Below are 19,304 nucleotides of genomic sequence, written 5' to 3'. Positions count from 1 at the left end.
GATGTTGCATTAATTTTTGCTGCTGCAGTGTCTGTGGTCAAGTCTGAAATAAATTTAAGACCTATTAAAAGTATAAATGCATTGCAAATGGTATTCTGATATCTTAATATTAGTACTTATAATGATAATCTAGCAGAAATGAATCTCAAATAAAACTGCTGCTTGAAAACATTCAAAGCACCCTGTATCCACTTAATCTAGTTTATTTAAGTCTTCTGTCCCATCTGCCATTAGACTTTGTACCAGATTGGAAACTGTTCAAATTGGCCCACACTACACCTGCCTAACACTAGGAACCCCAGAACTTTGTTCTGTTAACCACTGTAAGCACTAAGCAAGCTTTAAGGCCAACCATTTTAAAGGAAGATGGAATTTTGCTTCTTAATAGATAGTAAGTTTTGTTTGTTGAAAACTAGCCTGTCCACCTACAGCTGCACTGTTCCACCGTAATTTACCAACAGGTGCTGGACAATCGTAGTACGACTTGATCAAAATTAAACATCTAACGTTAAATGTCACTTTTAAGGAACTCAAAACTAAACTATCAAAGCTTTATTTAATTCACATTAACTTTGTTGTCAATAGATTATATGACCGCCCCTACACTTAATATATAATTAAAATACACTTATATTTCAAAATGCATTTAATCTAATCTGGCGCAGTTTTAACACGTTCGTTTATTTTTTAAGGTTTTCCAAAGGATTCCATTGCGCGTTATCCTGAACAGGCAACGCCGTGGACACCTAAATCTCTGTTTGGGGTCCATTATGCCGAGGACCTTGCGCCGAGGCTTTCCCACGTGAACGTCTGAGTGTGGCGATGTACTGTATATGAGCCACTAATAGATTAAGCGAAAAGAGGTTTAAAGAAATAAACCATTGTTTTGCTGGTACAGAAGTTTAGGTATGGCTTATCTGATATGAATGCATACTTTAATAGGTGTAGAATTGTATGTTATTCGTAAAATACGTACTTAAAGAGACCTTGTTTATTTCGACTCATACTATGTTATTATTCACGTCACAAATTGTCTTATGTAAACTGACTGCTAACTTGTTTTGTGCTGTCAGGGTGCACTTTTGAAACTATGGCGACTGTTCGGAAGAAGGTGGACAATCGCATTCGTGTCCAGATAGAAAACGGTGTGGCACAACAGCATCGATCTATGTTTGTTATAGTGGGTGATCGTGGTAGAGATCAGGTAATGTATACATTTGTTTTATATTGCTGTGATACTGTATGACGTCTATTGAATCTTTAACTCAGCACTGCTCTTTGCATATAGGTTGTCATTCTGCACCACATGCTGTCTAAAGCTACAGTTCGAGCTCGGCCGTCAGTCTTGTGGTGTTACAAGAAGGAACTCAGCTTTAGCAGGTATAAGTCAATGCATGAGAATACTTAAGATCCCAATAGCGTGTCATTTTTAATAGACATTTTTAATAAAATCACTTGTAAGCTGTAAAGCAAATAGTTTGATGTCTTTTTTGTGTGAATTGATTATCACAAAGTACAGGCACACTAATAAAAACTTTGTTTTTATTAGTAACGTTTTATTAGTTGAAGCATTTGTGAATGAAACTTTTTTTTAGTAATCGTAAGAAAAGGATGCGGCAGCTGCAGAAGAAGATCAAAACTGGCACGCTGAACCTGAAACAGGATGATCCCTTCGAGCTCTTTGTTGCCGCTACCAACATCCGCTACTGTTACTACAATGAAACTCACAAGATCCTGGGAAACACATATGGCATGTGTGTTTTACAGGTAACACGAATATTTAAAGTGTGTAAGACGAACATCTCTTACAAGTTGTTAATTTACTTTGTTACTGAAGCTCACCTCACTTTCTTCTAACTTTAGGACTTTGAAGCTCTCAATCCCAACCTCCTGGCTCGAACCATTGAGACTGTGGAAGGTGGAGGCATTGTAGTCATTCTTCTGAGGAGTGTAAACTCATTGAAACAGTTGTATACAATGACAATGGTAAATGGCTTATGAAGTGTTTGTAAATCAACATAAATCGGGGTCAATCTGTATGTAAGCATAATTTTGTCTGATTGTTTACTTTTAGGATGTTCATTCTCGATACAGGACAGAGGCTCACCAGGATGTTGTTGGAAGATTTAATGAAAGGTTTTGTCAAATCACATTACAAAATATCTGTTCTGCATTTATTTGACAAAACACACAGGTTTGCACAGGTCTGTATTAAATTTAATCATGTCATCTTGTTTTCCAGATTCATCCTTTCTCTCGCCTCTTGTAAGACATGTGTTGTCATTGATGACCAACTTAACATTCTGCCAATCTCCAGTCACATCACCAACATTAAACCTGTCCCTCCTAAAACACAGGTAGGCTCTGTCCAGTAAATGACAAGTTCCTGTTTGATCACTGGCTGGGATATGTTCCATAATTTATATTATTGCCGACAGGACGATGGACTCTCTCCACAGGAACAAGAACTTAAGGACATAAAGGAATCTTTACATGACACACAGCCTGTCGGTGTTCTAGTGGACAGCTGCAAAACTATGGACCAGGTAACATATATGTATTTTTTTGTGTGTTTTGTCAATGCACCATCATTATAACAAAAGAATCACAAGCTAGTCTATTTATACTCTTTTTAAGAAACTTGTTACTTAATTCTATAAAGGAAGTAAAATCATTGTTAAAATATTGTCCTTTCACATGTCTTAAGGCCAAAGCAGTGCTCAAGTTCATCGAGGCTATTTCTGAGAAGACCTTGCGGAGTACTGTAGCTCTCACGGCTGCCCGTGGTCGAGGAAAATCTGCTGCGCTGGGATTGGCTATAGCCGGAGCTGTTGCATTTGGGTATGTAGCGCAGTGAATGCTGTTGATGTTTTTCTGTTCCAGTCATGCATACTCATTTTACTAATAAATATAAAGCTAATATGCAAAGTAATAAAAATAGTAAACTTAATTGTTTTTTTTTTGCAGCTATTCAAATATGTTTGTAACATCACCCAGTCCAGACAATCTACACACACTGTTTGAGTTCATATTTAAAGGTTTTGACGCACTCCAATATCAGGTAGATATACTTTTAATATCATGAGCTAATGTTCTGTCCTAATGGCATGAACAGTTGCAGTAGTGCTGTATTTTTAATAAACTTGTAGATAGACCTGTCAACAGAGCTTACCTTGTTATTTAGCCAAGAACATTTTTGTAAGTATTTGGTTAAAAGAATCTTCAGTAACCTGATATTATGTAATAGGTGTATATTATCTGTGAGAATAATATAAAATAAAAACTTAAGCATATGTCTAAACTAGATTCATTTGCATTATAGGAACATCTGGACTATGAAATAATTCAGTCTTTGAATCCAGAGTTTAACAAAGCTGTGGTCCGTGTAAACATATTCAAGGAACATCGACAGACCATTCAGGTAACTTGACTTCCTGCGCCTCATTTGCAAATATTTGTTGAATCACAGATTATTTAGCCTATCATTTTCACTCTTTATTTAAAATGTTGGAGCGTACAAACAGAATCCATGTTTGTATCCACAGTACATTCACCCTGCTGATGCGATGAAGTTTGGTCAGGCCGAGCTGCTGGTCATTGATGAGGCTGCTGCTATCCCTTTGCCTTTAGTAAAGAACTTACTGGGGCCTTACCTTGTGTTTATGGCATCTACAATCAATGGGTCTGTATCTGTAGCTGCATATTCATGTACTTCGAATGATCATTTGATTTAATTCTCTTGTTTATGTCTCCATATGCAGTTATGAGGGCACAGGTCGCTCTCTATCTCTGAAACTCATTCAGCAGTTGAGACAACAGAGCGCAGACAGCCAGCAGAACCTCTCAGCAGAGAACAGAAACACAAGCACTGCCAGACTTGCAGCAGGTACAATACAAATGTTCCTCTTGTTGCAACATTAACAGCATGACGCTGAAATCTGGGAAACAAGAATGAACACATGAATGTAGATATGCGTAAAAATTTCATCATCATATTTGCTCTTCAGCACGAACCCTTCATGAGGTGTCCCTCCATGAGTCTATCCGCTATGGCCCCGGAGACCATGTGGAAAAATGGCTGAATGAACTGCTGTGTTTGGATTGCCTGAGTGTCCCACGCATCATTTCCGGCTGCCCTTTGCCCCAGACATGTGAACTGTATCCTCCGACAGCTCAGCAAAGCCTGTTTTACTAAATTCAACCCCCCTGGAGTTTTACGTGTATCGTAAAATTGTGCTATCATGTCTTCCTTTTTTTACGCAAACTAAAACCAAAGTTCACCAAAACTTGTATTTTTCTAACAAGACATGCTATCAACATATTCAGTGTCTGTTTGTGTTAGGATTCTTTAATCTTTTAATCCAGTTACTATGTGAATCGAGACACCTTGTTCTGTTATCATAAAGCTTCCGAGGCTTTCCTTCAGCGTCTTATGGCACTCTACGTAGCATCACACTATAAGGTAAATGTGTATCAGGTGCATTGAAGGTATTATATAAAGCCATCAAAACGGTATTGACTCAAATCTCCTCTCGCTCCTCAGAACTCACCCAATGACCTTCAGATGCTTTCGGACGCTCCAGCTCACCATCTCTTCTGTCTGCTCCCTCCTGTCCCACCCACACAGAATGCTCTCCCAGAAGTCCTAGCAGTTGTGCAGGTAGAGTCACAGTTTACACCGTTTACAAAGAGATTGTTGTTAATAAATCCCTGTGGATTGTGAAGTTGAAAGAGGCGTACGTCTGCGTTTTTGCTTGCAGGTGTGTCTGGAAGGAGAGATCTCGCGGCAGTCCATTCTCAACAGCTTGTCCAGAGGAAGGAAAGCTTCAGGTGACCTCATTCCATGGACAGTGTCAGAACAGGTGACATTTTCATTTGCAATGAAATCACATGAGTCAGTGTAACATTTTGTATAAGTATGAATTGGATTTTGAGGTGTTCTTGTATTTTGTATTTAGTTTCAAGACTCTGACTTTGGAGGCCTTACAGGGGCCAGGATTGTCCGTATCGCAGTGAACCCAGACTATCAGGGGGTAAACATTCTTCTTCGTTGATTTTATTGAGCTCCGTGATGTCCATGAAAAATATACTTACCAAGTGGTTACATTACTGCATCATTGACCAGCTGTGCCATTATTAACTATTGTATTTCTCTTTAGATGGGTTATGGCAGCCGCGCGTTGCAACTGTTGCAGCGATACTATGAGGGTCAGTTTCCTCTTCTGGATGAGACGGAACAGACGACGGCCAGCACGATAACATCTGTGAGCAGTGAGGTAACAGTCTTCATGTGCTTCACTTGTATTCTTATTAAGATGATTTATTAAGATGCTCTTTTTCAATGACCCAATTCCAGGTGCATGTGCAGACTGTGTGTACGAGGGACACGTGGTTAAAAACTGGGCTGCTCATGTACAGTGTAGGGCTGTGCCGATAAACGATATCATATCGAATCGCGATAGAATGTATTTCAAAAACTATGATAAGCTATTGTCATTTTGACTCGATATGGATTAATCTTACAGTCTAACAGAACGCAGAAATAAACACAACAACAGTCAGTCAGCATGCAGCTTTTATCATCCGCGTCAAAGTACAAAGTCCATTTCATACTGCACTTGGCAAAGAAAACTCAACATGAGGAGGAAAACATGACTGGAAGCGGAAACAAAGGTGAAACTAACCTCGAGTTGTCATCACGCGGTTTATCAAGTGTCTTACTTTTTTTTCGCAATCGCCGGTTAAACAAAACAAACTTGAGGCGCAATTGCAAGCGAGTTACTTCGAAACTCAAGCACAAACGTTTTTATATCCATCGTTAACATATCTGCTAACATGAGCTGGTTCATATGAAACAAACCAGCGCTGCCCTGTACAGATTAGAGATGTAATGTTGTGTGCATGAGTTTGTGTGCACATTAAAATATTGAACCTTGTATGTAAGATGCTTGCATGATTAAAGAAATGTACTACAGTTTATGTGAGATGTCTTTTTGAAAGACTAAGGTTCACTGAATGCATTGAATTAATCCCACTACTCTAGCAAGACATTATTGCAGCGTTATGTATGTGCGCAGGTGCTGAGCCAATAGCGTTCGAATGTACACTGTAACGGAGCCCTTTCATTGGTTGAATGTACTGAATGAACACTCCCTTTACTTAACGAGTCAATTGAGTCAAAACGAGACTGAATGAACTGGTACATGTTGTTTATGGCCTAATATCCTCTGTGTTGCAAGAGTGCATTAATTTAATTGAATTTTAACTGGTTAAAGGTTAACTTTTGTAAATAAACTGTATTTAAAATAGATTATTTTAAATACAGTTTTTAAATTAAATTTATATCGAAATAAATATCGTTATCGATCAATATAGAAAAAAACTATCGAGTTTACTTTTTTGCCATATCGCCCAGCCCTAGTACAGTGCTCGCAAAATTCACATGCATTCTATGCGCATGTTATTATGCGGATCATGTTATCATCATATTTGGGACTCAAATGAGTAGTTCACCCCAAAATATTTTTTTTCTTACCTAGGCATATGACTTTATATTACTATTCTGGTTCTTCCTAGCTTGGTAATGCCATGGGGGGCATTGCATTATGAAGTATACGTATAAAAATACATCTTTAACATGCTTGATAAGTGTTTACATTTGACTTTGGAAAAGGTAATGGACCCTGAGTATAAACATGTTTCATTTTTCTGTGTATAGGCTGTCACTCTTTTGGAGGAGGTTGTGACACCCAGGAAAGACCTGCCACCACTGCTGTTGAAGCTGAATGAGAGGAGAGCAGAGAGACTGGACTACCTGGGGGTGTCGTATGGTCTCACACCTCAACTTCTCAAGTGAGTTAATACATAGTCTCAGGCCCTGATGGGACTCTTGTGGACAGTAGAATAAGCTAAATAATATTTCTAATTCCTTAATTTTCCCGTTTTTTCAGATTCTGGAAGAAGGCTGGATTCATTCCAGTTTATTTAAGACAGACTCAGGTAAGCATGTGGCTTTCTATGGTCAGCACAGAAGGTTGTGGTATAAAGCCCAAAGGCTTGCATACTAAATTTGCATGAGACAAAGCGGAAGGTGGAAACTAAGTAAAGTATACCTGTGACTTAAGGAACAATGATTCTTATATTATAATTTGTAGAATGACCTGACGGGGGAGCACTCGTGTATTATGCTGAAGGAGCTCAATGCTGAGGATTCAGTAGATAATGGCCAGTGGCTGTCTGCTTTTTGGAAGGGTGAGCTTTCAAACTTTCACAAACTAATTCTTACGGAACTAAATATAATAATACATTCACAACAAATTATTGAGTGTATTTTTTAGCAGTAATTAAACAAAAAATGTGAGTATAAAGCTAACCAATCACAACACGATATTGTTTTGAAAGCCCTGCAGTAAAACAAAGTATAATGCACACACAGACAGTTATGTTTTTAAAAAACGCTATTATTGTTGGACAGATTTCCGACGGAGGTTTCTCTCCCTGCTGTCTTTCCAATTCAGCAAATTCAGCCCAACACTGGCCCTCAACATATTACAGAACAAGAACGCCAAAGACGACAGCGCACCAGGTACAGATCCATATCCTGCAACTCATGAAATTAAATGAAAAATCGTGTGTCGGTAAACACTTCATGTGTGTGTGTTCTTCCAGTGCTCACAAGTGCAGAGCTGACTGCCCAGTTTACCCCTTATGACTTGAAGCGTTTGGAGATGTATTCAAGAAACATGGTGGACTATCACCTCATGATGGATATGATGCCTGCTATTGCACGCATGTATTTCCTCAAACAAATGGGAGGCGTCATGCTTTCAGTTGCACAGTGTGTAAGTTAACTGCGTGTATGTGTGCACCAAATATGGCCATGTCTCTGACAGTATATTGGATGTATCTTTACCCAAATACCTATTTATGCATGCTTTGTTTAGAAATTTCCATTGATAGATGAGTAGTTTTAACATATTTTTTGTTCAGGCTCTGCTGTTGGGAGTTGGACTGCAACACAAGCGTGTAGATGACCTGGAAAAGGAGATTGAGTTGCCCAGTTCTCAGCTCATGGGCCTGTTCAACCGTGTCATTCGCAAAATTGTGCAGGTGAAATAAAACAAGCCCTTTCTTCATTCTCACCATCTCTCCGCATTCATCTTCAGCCTTCCTATAATACTAATGCCACTAACACTATCTATTCCTCAACACTGTATTGTTACAGCGTGTAGTTATTGTTTGATTTCTACTTTTTTGCAGTTCTTCAACACTCTTCAGGAGAAGGCAATTGAGGCAGAGATGGTGGCCACCAAGGACATAAGCATGGAACCAACTGTGCAGACACTTGGTGAAGATCTGGTATGAGACTTGTATCAGGACATTATGATTTTTTTCTTTTAATTTCCCTTATTTTTTCTTTGTCCGCTTGACACTTGAAGGTGATTGGACTGCAGCCACATGTCATAAACGCGTACAAGCTTGAATCTATATCTAAAAGCTAAAATTGTTTTACTTGTAGAATGAGGCTGCCAAAGAATTCCAAGAGAAACACAAAAAGGACATTGAGAAGATTAAAGAAATGGATCTTTCAGAGTGAGTAATGAACCAAGTGGATTTATTTCTCAAAAATATTAGTTTTTGCATTTATTCACTGGAGTCTTGCTTGTCACTGTAATTTCAAACTTTGGTTTTTATGTTAATGTTGCGAAAGTCACATCATGTGTGAACAGGACCTTTATGGAAAATCGGTACTTGCAATTTTCCAGTAATAGAAGTAGTAACATTACCGGCAAATTCCATTAAGTGGCGATGTGTGAACGAAGAATGAAGATTACAGTTAAGAGCACATACAACGCGTAGTTTAGTCTCATTAATTATTCACGCGTAAATCCCTCTCACGTGGGTTGTCGTACTCTTTAGCCAATCAGATTCAACCTTACCATTCAACCAATCATAATCGTGGAGAGCACAGGACTCAAGAAAAACATACGAACATAACTGACTGCTTTGGCCCAATCATAACACTCAAACGTTTCTGCACTGAAGTTGTTCAAAACAGTGTTGGGTTAAGAGCAAGTGTACAGTATGACCCAAACATCAACAACACGTTCGTTCACAGCAAAATCGCCAGTGTTAAAAATGGTCAAATTAACTCTCACAGTGTATATATAAGATTTGGTTGTGTTCGGATATAAAATCACACCCATATTTTCAAACATAATTCCGGTTGTATTGCAGCTATAAGGAAACGTCCGTTTGATGACATCATATTACTGGTATTTTGAGACAGCTGTGTGAACGCTGTCTTACCGGTAAATTAACAGAATGCCATTGCTTTTGTATTTACTATAAATTTACCAGAATGACTTTACCAGTAATTTACCAACATTGCTGTGTGAAAAGGGCTATTGATGCACAGTGCAGTGTGGATTCCTTGTTGTTATTCTAAATTTTCTATGAAGGTACATGATCCGAGGAGATGATGAGGAATGGGACCAAGTGTTGAAAAAAGCAGGACATACAGCTATTGTTAGTATAAAAAGGTAAGCAGAGAAAAATGAGATGCTGGTATTTGGAATACATAAATGTTTTTGTCAGGATGGTAACCGCAGCTTGCGGTTTGCTGTTGGTTTGGTATCATTAACTACTAAGAACTCATCTTTTAATTATGCTCTTAGTGACAAAAAAAGAAAACGGGAAGGAACAAACGAGAAGGAACAACTGCATGACAAGAAGATGAAAAACCATAAAGACAAACGAAGCAAATTTGGAAAGAAAACAAAACGTGGACTCTAAATGTCTTTTTATATGCTTTATATGGTGTAAGACTGGCCAGTAAAATTGATGGTTCCGGTGTGCAGGTCATTTGTTTTTGTTCATGTTTTGAAGCTTAAGAGCCTTAAGGATCACCACGAGCAAACAAAATAAAGTTGCATATTGTTTTGTTTTTGTAATTATAAATCTGATACTATTTAACAGGCCTTTGCAAAAAAATATTTTCCCAGGCTATTGACTTGGTTGTTTTGCATGTAAAAAACCCTTCAAATACACTTTTTAATGTTTGCAGCGTTGCATGGTATTGACATACAATGTTTAATAAAAACTGCTTGCATCTTTAGAAACAGCAGTAATAATTATTTTAGACATGGATTGGTGATCTTTTACAATGGGCCAATTACCCCCTTTTTTAAAATGCTGTTAAAGGGGGTTATATGACATGGCTAAAACAAATATTTTCGTTTGATTTAGATGTAATGCAATGTGTATACACGATTTAAGGTTAAAAAACGCTGTATTTTCCACATACCGTGCATGTTTGTATCTCCTCTTTGCCCCGCCTCTCTGAAACACGCAGATTTTTTACAAAGGTCATTTCTCTGAAAAGCGAGGTGTGCTATGATTGGCCAGTTAATCAGTGCGTAGTGATTGGTCGAATACTGCAAGCGTGTGATGGAAATGAGACTCCTCTTACCATATTTGGAACATCAGGTTCCAAAGCAATTGTACTGACAGGTACGCCCACCTTACTTGTGTATACATTTGGGGTGGTCTTGGTCAAACCATACCACAAGCTGACGTAGATTTGTGGGGGTGTGGTTACACGAGGCGTTTCAGGCAGGTCTGGGTGAGCATTCGCTTTTAGATAGAATGCATCTTTTGTTCCAACACTTTAATTTGTGCAATTTTACGTGTCTAATACATGCACCGGCAACTTATAACACACCAAAGACACAGAAAAACACGTATTCGTGCCATATGACCCCTTTAAAGGAGCTATTTGCTGCCCTAGCTTCGTGACAACAGCAAATGTGATGTGTGGTTTTGATGAAACACAAATATATGACAATTAGTAACAACAGGAATTATACACACATAACCAATATTCTTGAATCTAGAATTTAATTTTAAATGTTATATACAGAGTAAAAGTGTTAAAAAAAACCACTTCCCAAATCGAGTAGCATCTGCCTTCAAACCCGGAAGCTGTACTTTCAGTACCGAATTTCTGGGGGCGTATTTGGTGACAACGGAAGCGACGAGTGCATCTGCATGTATTTCTGAAGTATGAACGATAATAGGAGTGTGAGTATCAAATGTGAATCATATTTTTTTCGTTTAACATTAAAAACAATTGAGAAAAATTAATGGAAATTGGAAAGTTAATGTAGTCGAAGTGAGTTGCTAAATTGTCTTGAATGCACTATGTAGCCAAAATATAAGCTAATGCTGTAAAACTTGTCCGGTTACTGTCGTAACTCTCAGTTCCCTGAGAGGAGGGAACGAGACATTGCGTGAAACGCTAGGGGAATCCACTTCTCTAAACCTTACTGAAACCTTATTGAATGACGCCAGTAGAAATGAAAATGTAACTGGCCAATGTAGTCAATTTGGCGCTTAGGGGCGTGGTCGCCACCCCTATTTATTACACCATCTGGACCACATAACCTCAGAATCTTACAACTGAACGTTACAGCTCTCAGGGAACCGAGGTTACGACAGTAACTGGAGACGTTCCCTTTCGAGAGAGGTCTCTCAACATTGCGTGTAACGCTAGGGGAACCATATAAAATAACGCCGTGAGAGCAGCAAAGAGCAGAACCCAGCGCTCTCCCAATGTAATCACAATGCAAGTGTGAGGGAAACCCCCTCAGCCAATCAGCGTAGCCGCAAGCATGAGCATTAAGCCCATTGCATGCCGCGCAAGCGGGAGCCATCAGAAACGTTTCTATGTTCGGGCAAAATGCATCATTTCCGCTGACGCAGTGGGCAATGTGTTCAATCACGCCGCGAGAACAGCAAAAAGCAGCTCGACTTTAGCGGAGCTAACACATAATGTGCACCACATAACCGTTGGCAGTAGCACACAGCACAACTCCCACTGACAGCGCACACCTTACATAGACTCTAAGACGATTGGATACCACATTCCGCTACGGGATCCAATCAAAACACCCAGAACTCTTGGGGATACCAAACCACCATAGTTTGCAGGAATGCTATGCCACTACACTGAGCAGGGTAGCAATACACATAGCATAATAACAAGTATATAAATGGCAAGCATGCAGCCAGCGATATAGAATAAATAACACAGGGCTGAGGCAACCTGTGTACATAGTGAGGATGGAAACAGGCGCAACCTGGTATGTTTGCATCCTCAGGCAGTAAAGACAGTGACGGTGAAGGACACGGTCACATACTGTATAAGACACAAGCTCACGCGAGTCATAACCTGAACCGTGAACATGCAGTCATAAAGCACGGCCTCGTGCGAGTGATAGTTGGGGGTAGAACCGCCCCCTTGACCGCCTATACGACCTAGCTGACACACACAGCATAGTCAGACAGCTAGTACGTTGCTGCAGTGCACTGCCTGCAAGTCACACAAGCAAGCTGCTAATAGTCGACGTTGCGTGAAACGGTCACGTAATCCCACAAGCTCAAAACATATATACGGTGCATGGCGAGTGACGGCGTCCGACGAGGCCATCGGCTCGAGCGAAATGAAGAGAGCGTACCAATTTGCGCACTAAATGGCATTTAGAGTGATGGGAACATAATCATGCGGTCTGCGTGTAACATACTATCACATTCAACCTCCTGCATGGAGAGCGTTGCAAATCCCATATGCGCAAAAACAGGCGGGGTATTTACACGGAAGCCTCTTCAGCAGATCGCATGCATCGGATCGTCTAGAGGGAGAGCCAGTACTCTCAAAGCAAAATCTTAGGCCGGAGAAGAGGACAGAGGGTGAAGGGTCTCTGCCGTTCTGTTACCCTCACAGATCTGAATGCCAGATTGCACTTCCTCCCGAACGGTCATGCATAAAAAGCAGCGATAACCGTGACAACATCCATATTAGTGTAACCGTGGGACTTTTACTCTTGGCACGGGTAGTAACCCCTGGGCTTTAAAGTATGTACCAATGGACAAGGTTTTCCCAAAAGTAAGAATTTATTTGGACAATCACATAAATTATAAAACAAAAACAAAACGTACAACAAATTTATTCCCCACCTCACTTCAACAGGTCTGACTCTTTGTCGGCCAACCCCCAGGTACACTATCGGCCTAAACACAGAACCACTCAAGACCCACAAACCCAAAAATAATTAAGAAAAACTCATAATACACTTCAAACTAAAAACCGAAAGAACATAATTCATGCCAAAATCATTACCACACCAAACCACACAAAAGAGAGTAGTCCACGTGTGGTAAGCGTCCATGTAATATGGAGGATCATCTAAAATGGCCGAACAATAAAAGCTGGGAAGGGACATATTTACAAAATATAAAAAAAGAAAAGAAACCACCTCGCTAGCCAGTCCAACACACCACAATCATAGCCGACCGCTAGATTGGAAATGTACGGCGCACACGTACAGGGACCGGCCAGCGAAGGAAAACAAAAAACAAACAGGAGGAACAGCGAACAACTACACCTAATACAAAAATACAAAAATACACTTTATAATTCCAACAGCAATACACATGTTTCCTTTCATCTCATTACGCTTTAAAACCATCCAACCCCAATATAAAAACAGTTGCAATTACCTGCAGCACTGCCATCAACACTGGACCGATTTCCACAATCCAACCACCCGACATTACCGATGGTCTATAGGTCCGTGACGCACGTGTCTGGATTAAAAACATACCTTAGTCGAGTAAAGCAATGTTTTGCAAACACTGGGAAAACCCCCATGCTATTCACGCACATACCTGCTCACTCAAACGGCGTCCACACATACGACCAAGAAAGTGCTACGAAACAAGGTTCACATCTGCATTAAACAGGATACGCGATTTCAAACACGGCTTTGTGACCATAAAAACAACATTCACTTAGCCTACCTGCTCCGGGGCATAGCCGTGCACAAACGACAGCCAAAACACACCCAAAGGCTTCCACGCGCTTACTACCAACCAAAAGGACCGGACCTCATATTTTGACGTCCTCCCAAATGCTTGCTTATAAACCCTCCAACCATATACTTGGCCACGCCCTCCAAGCAAAAAGGTGCCAGCTCGCCGGCTACATTAGAAACAGTATGCTGTAGCACTCTCGCCACCGCAGTCATAAGGGCTAACGTTAAAATGTCCGACACGGGACAATGCACCGGGTCATAGCCATTCGTAACGTACCATACACGCACTCAAGAGCACAAATTAAGAGCATGAAAACACCTCCTAGAGGGGATAACGCTCCATCGTGTATACAACACGCGTCGCGACAATCCGACCAGTCCTCGTTCCTACACACTACCCACACATACCAGTGTACAACCCGGAGTTGGTGTGTTCATTTGAGTCTATTGACTCAATAGGAACGGCTAAGAGAAGCGGTGAACTTTATCAGATGGGGGAACCATTTTGTATAAATGGAAACAGCTAGCTGGCACTCGGCTAGAGTACTATTAGCACATCCCCTACAGGTGGCCTCATCACAGGGAGAAAAATAAACGCAGTGCTTGATCTCCTCCATCACGAGCAGACCTCAGTAGCCCATGTGAACCTTCACAGATGAGCTCGAACCGAGACTGAGTCTGGAGAGCGTGATCACATGTTTACACCCTTGTGAACATACATGCTTTATGCTCCCCACAGCAAGACGCTGCACTTGCGGTTGTTCGGCACATTTCACTAATGGGCCAATCGACAGCACAGAGAGCTCAAAATCAAGCGAACGGCACTATAATGGCGCACATGATAAGGGCAGTAAACCGAGCACACAAAGAAGACAGACAACTGTCCACAAGCGGTAGTAACATAAGGTGATTGCTCGCACAAGGCAGACACCTTATACAAGGGGTAAGCTCGTATGTGGGAAACGGTTGAAGCATAGCAAGCCAGCGGCTCTCAGCCGCAGCGCTAAGGGCAGAAACTGGTGCGGCTAGCTCTGTATCCAGCTGTCCTACAAGCACAGAGCAACGGCAAACATGCAGTACCAGCTGTGTAGCAAACGCGGGTTCAAGCTCAAGCGGCTGTTGATAGGGCAGCACCGCCGCAAAATCCAGCCACGTGTCAAAATAACAGGGAAGTGAATACATTCGCTCTCTGAATCAGTTCACATTCAGAATGGTCACAAATCACTGAAAACACCTACGACTAGGGGTTGTCTGGATTAAAACAAATATATGGCTCAGTTGGGGTACAATAACCCGTATGATGATCTGTGAACTGCCGAAAGCACCTGATATATAGGATGGTGACTATCATTCGACTTGGGGCGAGAAAACATTGCGAAGCCGTAACTCTGGATGGTGGAGCCATGTCCGGCTCTCGTGAATGCCCACTCCCAGTACCGGCGCTTTCTGCCAACTGCAACCGATCACACCGCTGAAGTGGGGTGATCTGCGACAAAACTGGATTGCATAACAGCGCGTATTGCGCAGTAGTCAGTCACATTTCGTAGTCGTAGGCAAATCTATCGGCCATTCAAACAGAAGTATGATAGGGAACAGCACCGAGTGACCGGGGCGTTGTGAACTCATAATAACACAGCTCTACCAGCTGCCATACATGCGGGGGAGCTTAAAGCTACACAGATCCATTGCTCGATACAGGGGGATTAGCGCTGCGTATACTGGAGCCCTTCCATGGAAGCAACGCAAGCCACTTGGTGGAAAGCCTGCACCCTTTAAACCAAAAGGATTTACAAAGGTATTACAGACGCTTCACATCCGTATAATATAAAATATAGCGCACACATAAAAACATTACTGTGTATTTTTGACATGGGAAGTGATGGTTAAGAATCAAACGGGATTGCCCACGTAGAAGACAGCAGCTCTGATCACTGCCCTACAGGGTATAAATAAGGGAAATAATCACATGTGCTGACACCGCGGCTGCAGAAACCAGGTGGTCAGCTTACTCCTCGCCGACTCCTCGGGGGAGTCCCTCGAGGCCGAGGTCTCGCACAGCCTAGGTGAGGACACAGAAGAGATCTACGTGAAGCGCGTGGGGTCATCCCACTCCGCTCGCTCCCTCTCGGACTGCCAAGCTGCCAGCGACATGAGCTCATCCCTGACACGCCAAACAATCGGTGAAGAAGACTGGTGCTGATAGCGGTCTGGTGCTCCATTTCCCCCAGGTGGAGGGGCGGCAGTCCCGACAGCGGCTCGCTGGCTGCGGTGGGATGCTGCCTAACAAAATCTCCGAGGGCGGCGACTCTCCGAGCCTTCGACACCTGCTCCGGAAGGTACTCGCAGGGCGGGCAGTAGAATCGGAGAGAGCCGCCTCCGCATAGGCCAGACCCGGGCAGAGTACGCAGTGAGCATGCGTGTCCTGTGGGTCGATGGGCCCGGAACATAAGGCACACACGGGCATGCTGGAACACACTGGAGTAGAAGGATCCTAGTTCTTCCTCTTCTCCTGGGTGTATCCTCAACAGCACGTGAAGGTAAGTGAAGGAGAAAGATTCTGAGGTTATGTGGTCCAGACGGTGTAATATATAGTGGTGGCGACCACGCCCCTAAGCGCCGTCTTGGACCACATTGGCCAGTTACATTTTCTTCAATAAGGTTTCAGTAAGGTTTAGAAGTTTTAGAAATTTAAAATGAAAGAGTTGAACATGTTCAACTGAATGTTCATTATTTTAATTCACTTCTCTCTCTTTCTCTCTACGCTTTTATCGCTCTTAGGAGTCAATGAAAACATCATCAATGAAGTTGGTGAATTTAATGAAGATGGTCATTAATGAAGTGGTGCATGAATGTGGTTCATGTAAAAAAAATTGTGTGTTCAACTGTTAATTTGTTATTTTATCAAATATAGCCTACACTATCTTAAATCTACCCAGAGTCATCCTGTGTCTTCACTCTGTACTTGAAATGTGGTTAATCTAGTGACTGAAAAGGCTATACCATGATTTATTGTTTATTTACTTGATGTGTTGTTATATTATGCTAGTTAGTCACAATCAGGGGCGTAGCTACATGGTGGCCATGGGTGGCCACGGCTACCCCTGAATGATGGATGGCCACCTATCTGGCCACCTCTGTTGTGCGAAGCAGTTTAAGATGTGTGTCGGAGTTTATACGGAGTGCTGCGCATATCATTTAGCGTATGCACTGAAAGTAACGCGAGAACATTACTCTCGCGTTAATATGATGTCATACGCTGACGCACTGACGCAAACAGTCTGAGCGCTATTAGCTGAACAGCTGCTAACCGCTTTGTGACGGTGTACTGTCTGTGTACCATGGAAGTTCATCGCGAGCAGAATGATCAGGTCAGTAAAATCAGTCTTGTTTAACTGGATTTCATTCATTAATTACAGTTTAAGTTGGGGTACTGCAATATTTATTTTCTATAAAAAATGCTAACTTACTGCAAATGATAGCTAGCAATTTTTTTTTAAATAATGTTAGCACATGAAAGCATTGCAAATAAATTGTTTACTTTACGTTCTTTGTGCATGTTTTTGACCAGCAAACTATGTGTAATGAAGAATTGGTGTAAATTACAATAGAAGTTAAAGAATTTCTGTCTGCAAGGATTTTTTGGTCCCCCTAATAAAATCACTGGGTCTTACCTGGCCACCTCTAAAAAACGGTTCTGGCTACGCCCCTGGTCACAATAATTCAACATTAAGCTGTTAGCAATAATGTTTAATTGTAAGAAATAAAGTAGTATTTAGGTGTAATAAACCTTTAAAAAACTCTAAGTAGTTAGAATTGGATGGAAATACTGTCCTGTGCACTTTCTTCTGTCCTCAAAAACTAGGGTCCTTGGGACTGCGGTTCTCCGAACTCCGATTCTGTAGGTGACGCTGTCACAAAAAAAGAAGTGGGGTCCTGGAATTGCGGCCTCCGTGATTGCAGTTGGATATTATTGCCCAAATCGCACTGTCGAGTCGCGTTTTTTATCGCATTTTTCTTGGGCCGACTGAGTTTAAAAGTGAGAAATGTTCTAAAACTTATATTAGACAAACACGCCATGTCAAGTCTGTAAGAAAGAATTTAGATATTTTCTTCGAGAAACGAATGCTTAAACATATTAGAACATCTTATTTAAAGTTTCCAGTTTATCCCAAAAATCTAAGAAATTAATTTAAAAATTGTATGTGATATTTATCCTTCTGGAGAGTTTATATATACTAACTCATTTCCAGAAAACACAGAGCATATTTTCTTTCAGAGCATATTTTTCTCTTTCATTCCTGGACAAAGTGCAAATTGTGGTTAAATGATTTGTTGGAATTTAACATGTCGTTTATAAAAAAAATGGAAACTGTGAAAAAGGAGGTTAAACGTTAGCCAAGAATTTTATTCCCAAATGTATTAAATCACCATGTTTGTAGTATTTAAGAATTGTTTGCGACTGTAAGCCTATTAAAAAACGCTGTCAAAAGCAAATAATAAAAAGCTGGAATTTTGTTAGACTTATAATATAAATGATAATGTCTTGTTTTGCAAACATGGCCGCCGAGTGGGGCTCTCACTAATCCTTGGAGTTTCGAGTCTGACGTCATCACGCAACCGTGTTTTTTGGCAAGTTTAACAATCATAGGTAGTTTAGATGGTTAGAGTAAGGTTAGGGTAAAGCTTTCGTAAGACTTGAAACACCAAAGACTTACTCAAAACCAAAAAGCCACGCCCACGGATCTGACTCGAAACGCCAAGGACGCCGAGCGGCACGACTTCCGTAAACGGAGTGACGTAGGTTTCAGTTTCAGTTTTGATGGACTCTGAGTCTGGTCGTGCGGTGTGTGTGATACGCAGGTATGTATGGAAGGTATACGCCGTATACCCACTAGAAAAGATCAAGAATTTCCATATACCCACCGTATATAAGCGCGATGATACGTAAAAACATCGTTTTATGCAGTGGCGTAACTTTGTTTTGAAAAGTGGTGGGGACAAAGACGACACAATTAACAATACTTTAATAAATTGTTTCTGTAAGAACTCGTTGTGAATATTTATGGACGTCACAAGCGCGAAACAGGTGACTCCTCTAGAAAACAACTGCGGTCAAGCCAGCCGCGGTTTGAAAATACACGGTCAAGCCAGCCGCCGTTTAGGTTCAGATGCGCGCTTATTGAGTGGTTTACGGTACATTACAGGAACACCGCTTGTAAAGCTTTATTTAAATGTAGATGATCCGCGTCTCTTGTCAATAACATATTTCTTGTTTTACGTTTAGAATATCTCGTTTTTGTCGTAATTTATGCAGGTTTTTTTCTCCGAATGTTTGCATTATGATTGCTGTAACGTTATATTGTGAAACCAATGTCTCTGTCTGTATCTTAAATATGTATTATTTTAATGCCTTCTAGACCTTTGTCCTGC

The 19,304-nt window shown here is 41.1% G+C and overlaps 2 protein-coding genes across 2 annotated transcripts in view; both read left to right on the top strand.

Annotated features, from left to right (window-relative positions):
• Positions 1-778: 778 nt before the first annotated feature.
• Positions 779-16,813, top strand: nat10 (N-acetyltransferase 10). The gene is made up of 29 exons (XM_057348476.1): positions 779-906; positions 1,074-1,204; positions 1,289-1,380; positions 1,596-1,767; positions 1,864-1,986; positions 2,075-2,136; positions 2,243-2,357; positions 2,439-2,546; positions 2,708-2,841; positions 2,968-3,061; positions 3,323-3,421; positions 3,546-3,682; positions 3,762-3,886; positions 4,008-4,158; positions 4,366-4,462; positions 4,544-4,660; positions 4,761-4,862; positions 4,959-5,033; positions 5,160-5,276; positions 6,719-6,852; positions 6,951-6,999; positions 7,155-7,251; positions 7,475-7,585; positions 7,669-7,841; positions 7,990-8,109; positions 8,260-8,358; positions 8,519-8,592; positions 9,462-9,542; positions 9,678-16,813. The coding sequence occupies exons 2-29, from the start codon at positions 1,091-1,093 to the stop codon at positions 9,793-9,795; spliced, it is 3,090 nt and encodes a 1,029-aa protein (XP_057204459.1). The 5' UTR covers positions 779-906; positions 1,074-1,090; the 3' UTR covers positions 9,796-16,813.
• A 1,830-nt stretch (positions 16,814-18,643) lies between these two features.
• si:dkey-10o6.2 (uncharacterized protein LOC100124608 homolog) overlaps positions 18,644-19,304 on the top strand; it is an 11,068-nt gene continuing 10,407 nt past the window's right edge. The window contains 1 exon segment of the mRNA XM_057347725.1: positions 18,644-18,734. Within this exon segment, the coding sequence (XP_057203708.1) occupies positions 18,694-18,734 (41 nt within the window). The 5' untranslated portion in view covers positions 18,644-18,693.

This window comes from Triplophysa rosa, linkage group LG12 (genome assembly GCF_024868665.1).
Source record: "Triplophysa rosa linkage group LG12, Trosa_1v2, whole genome shotgun sequence".
Classification (NCBI taxonomy): domain Eukaryota; kingdom Metazoa; phylum Chordata; class Actinopteri; order Cypriniformes; family Nemacheilidae; genus Triplophysa; species Triplophysa rosa.
The sequence above is the reverse complement of the archived record's forward strand: the minus strand, read 5'-3'. Positions and strand labels throughout refer to the sequence as shown.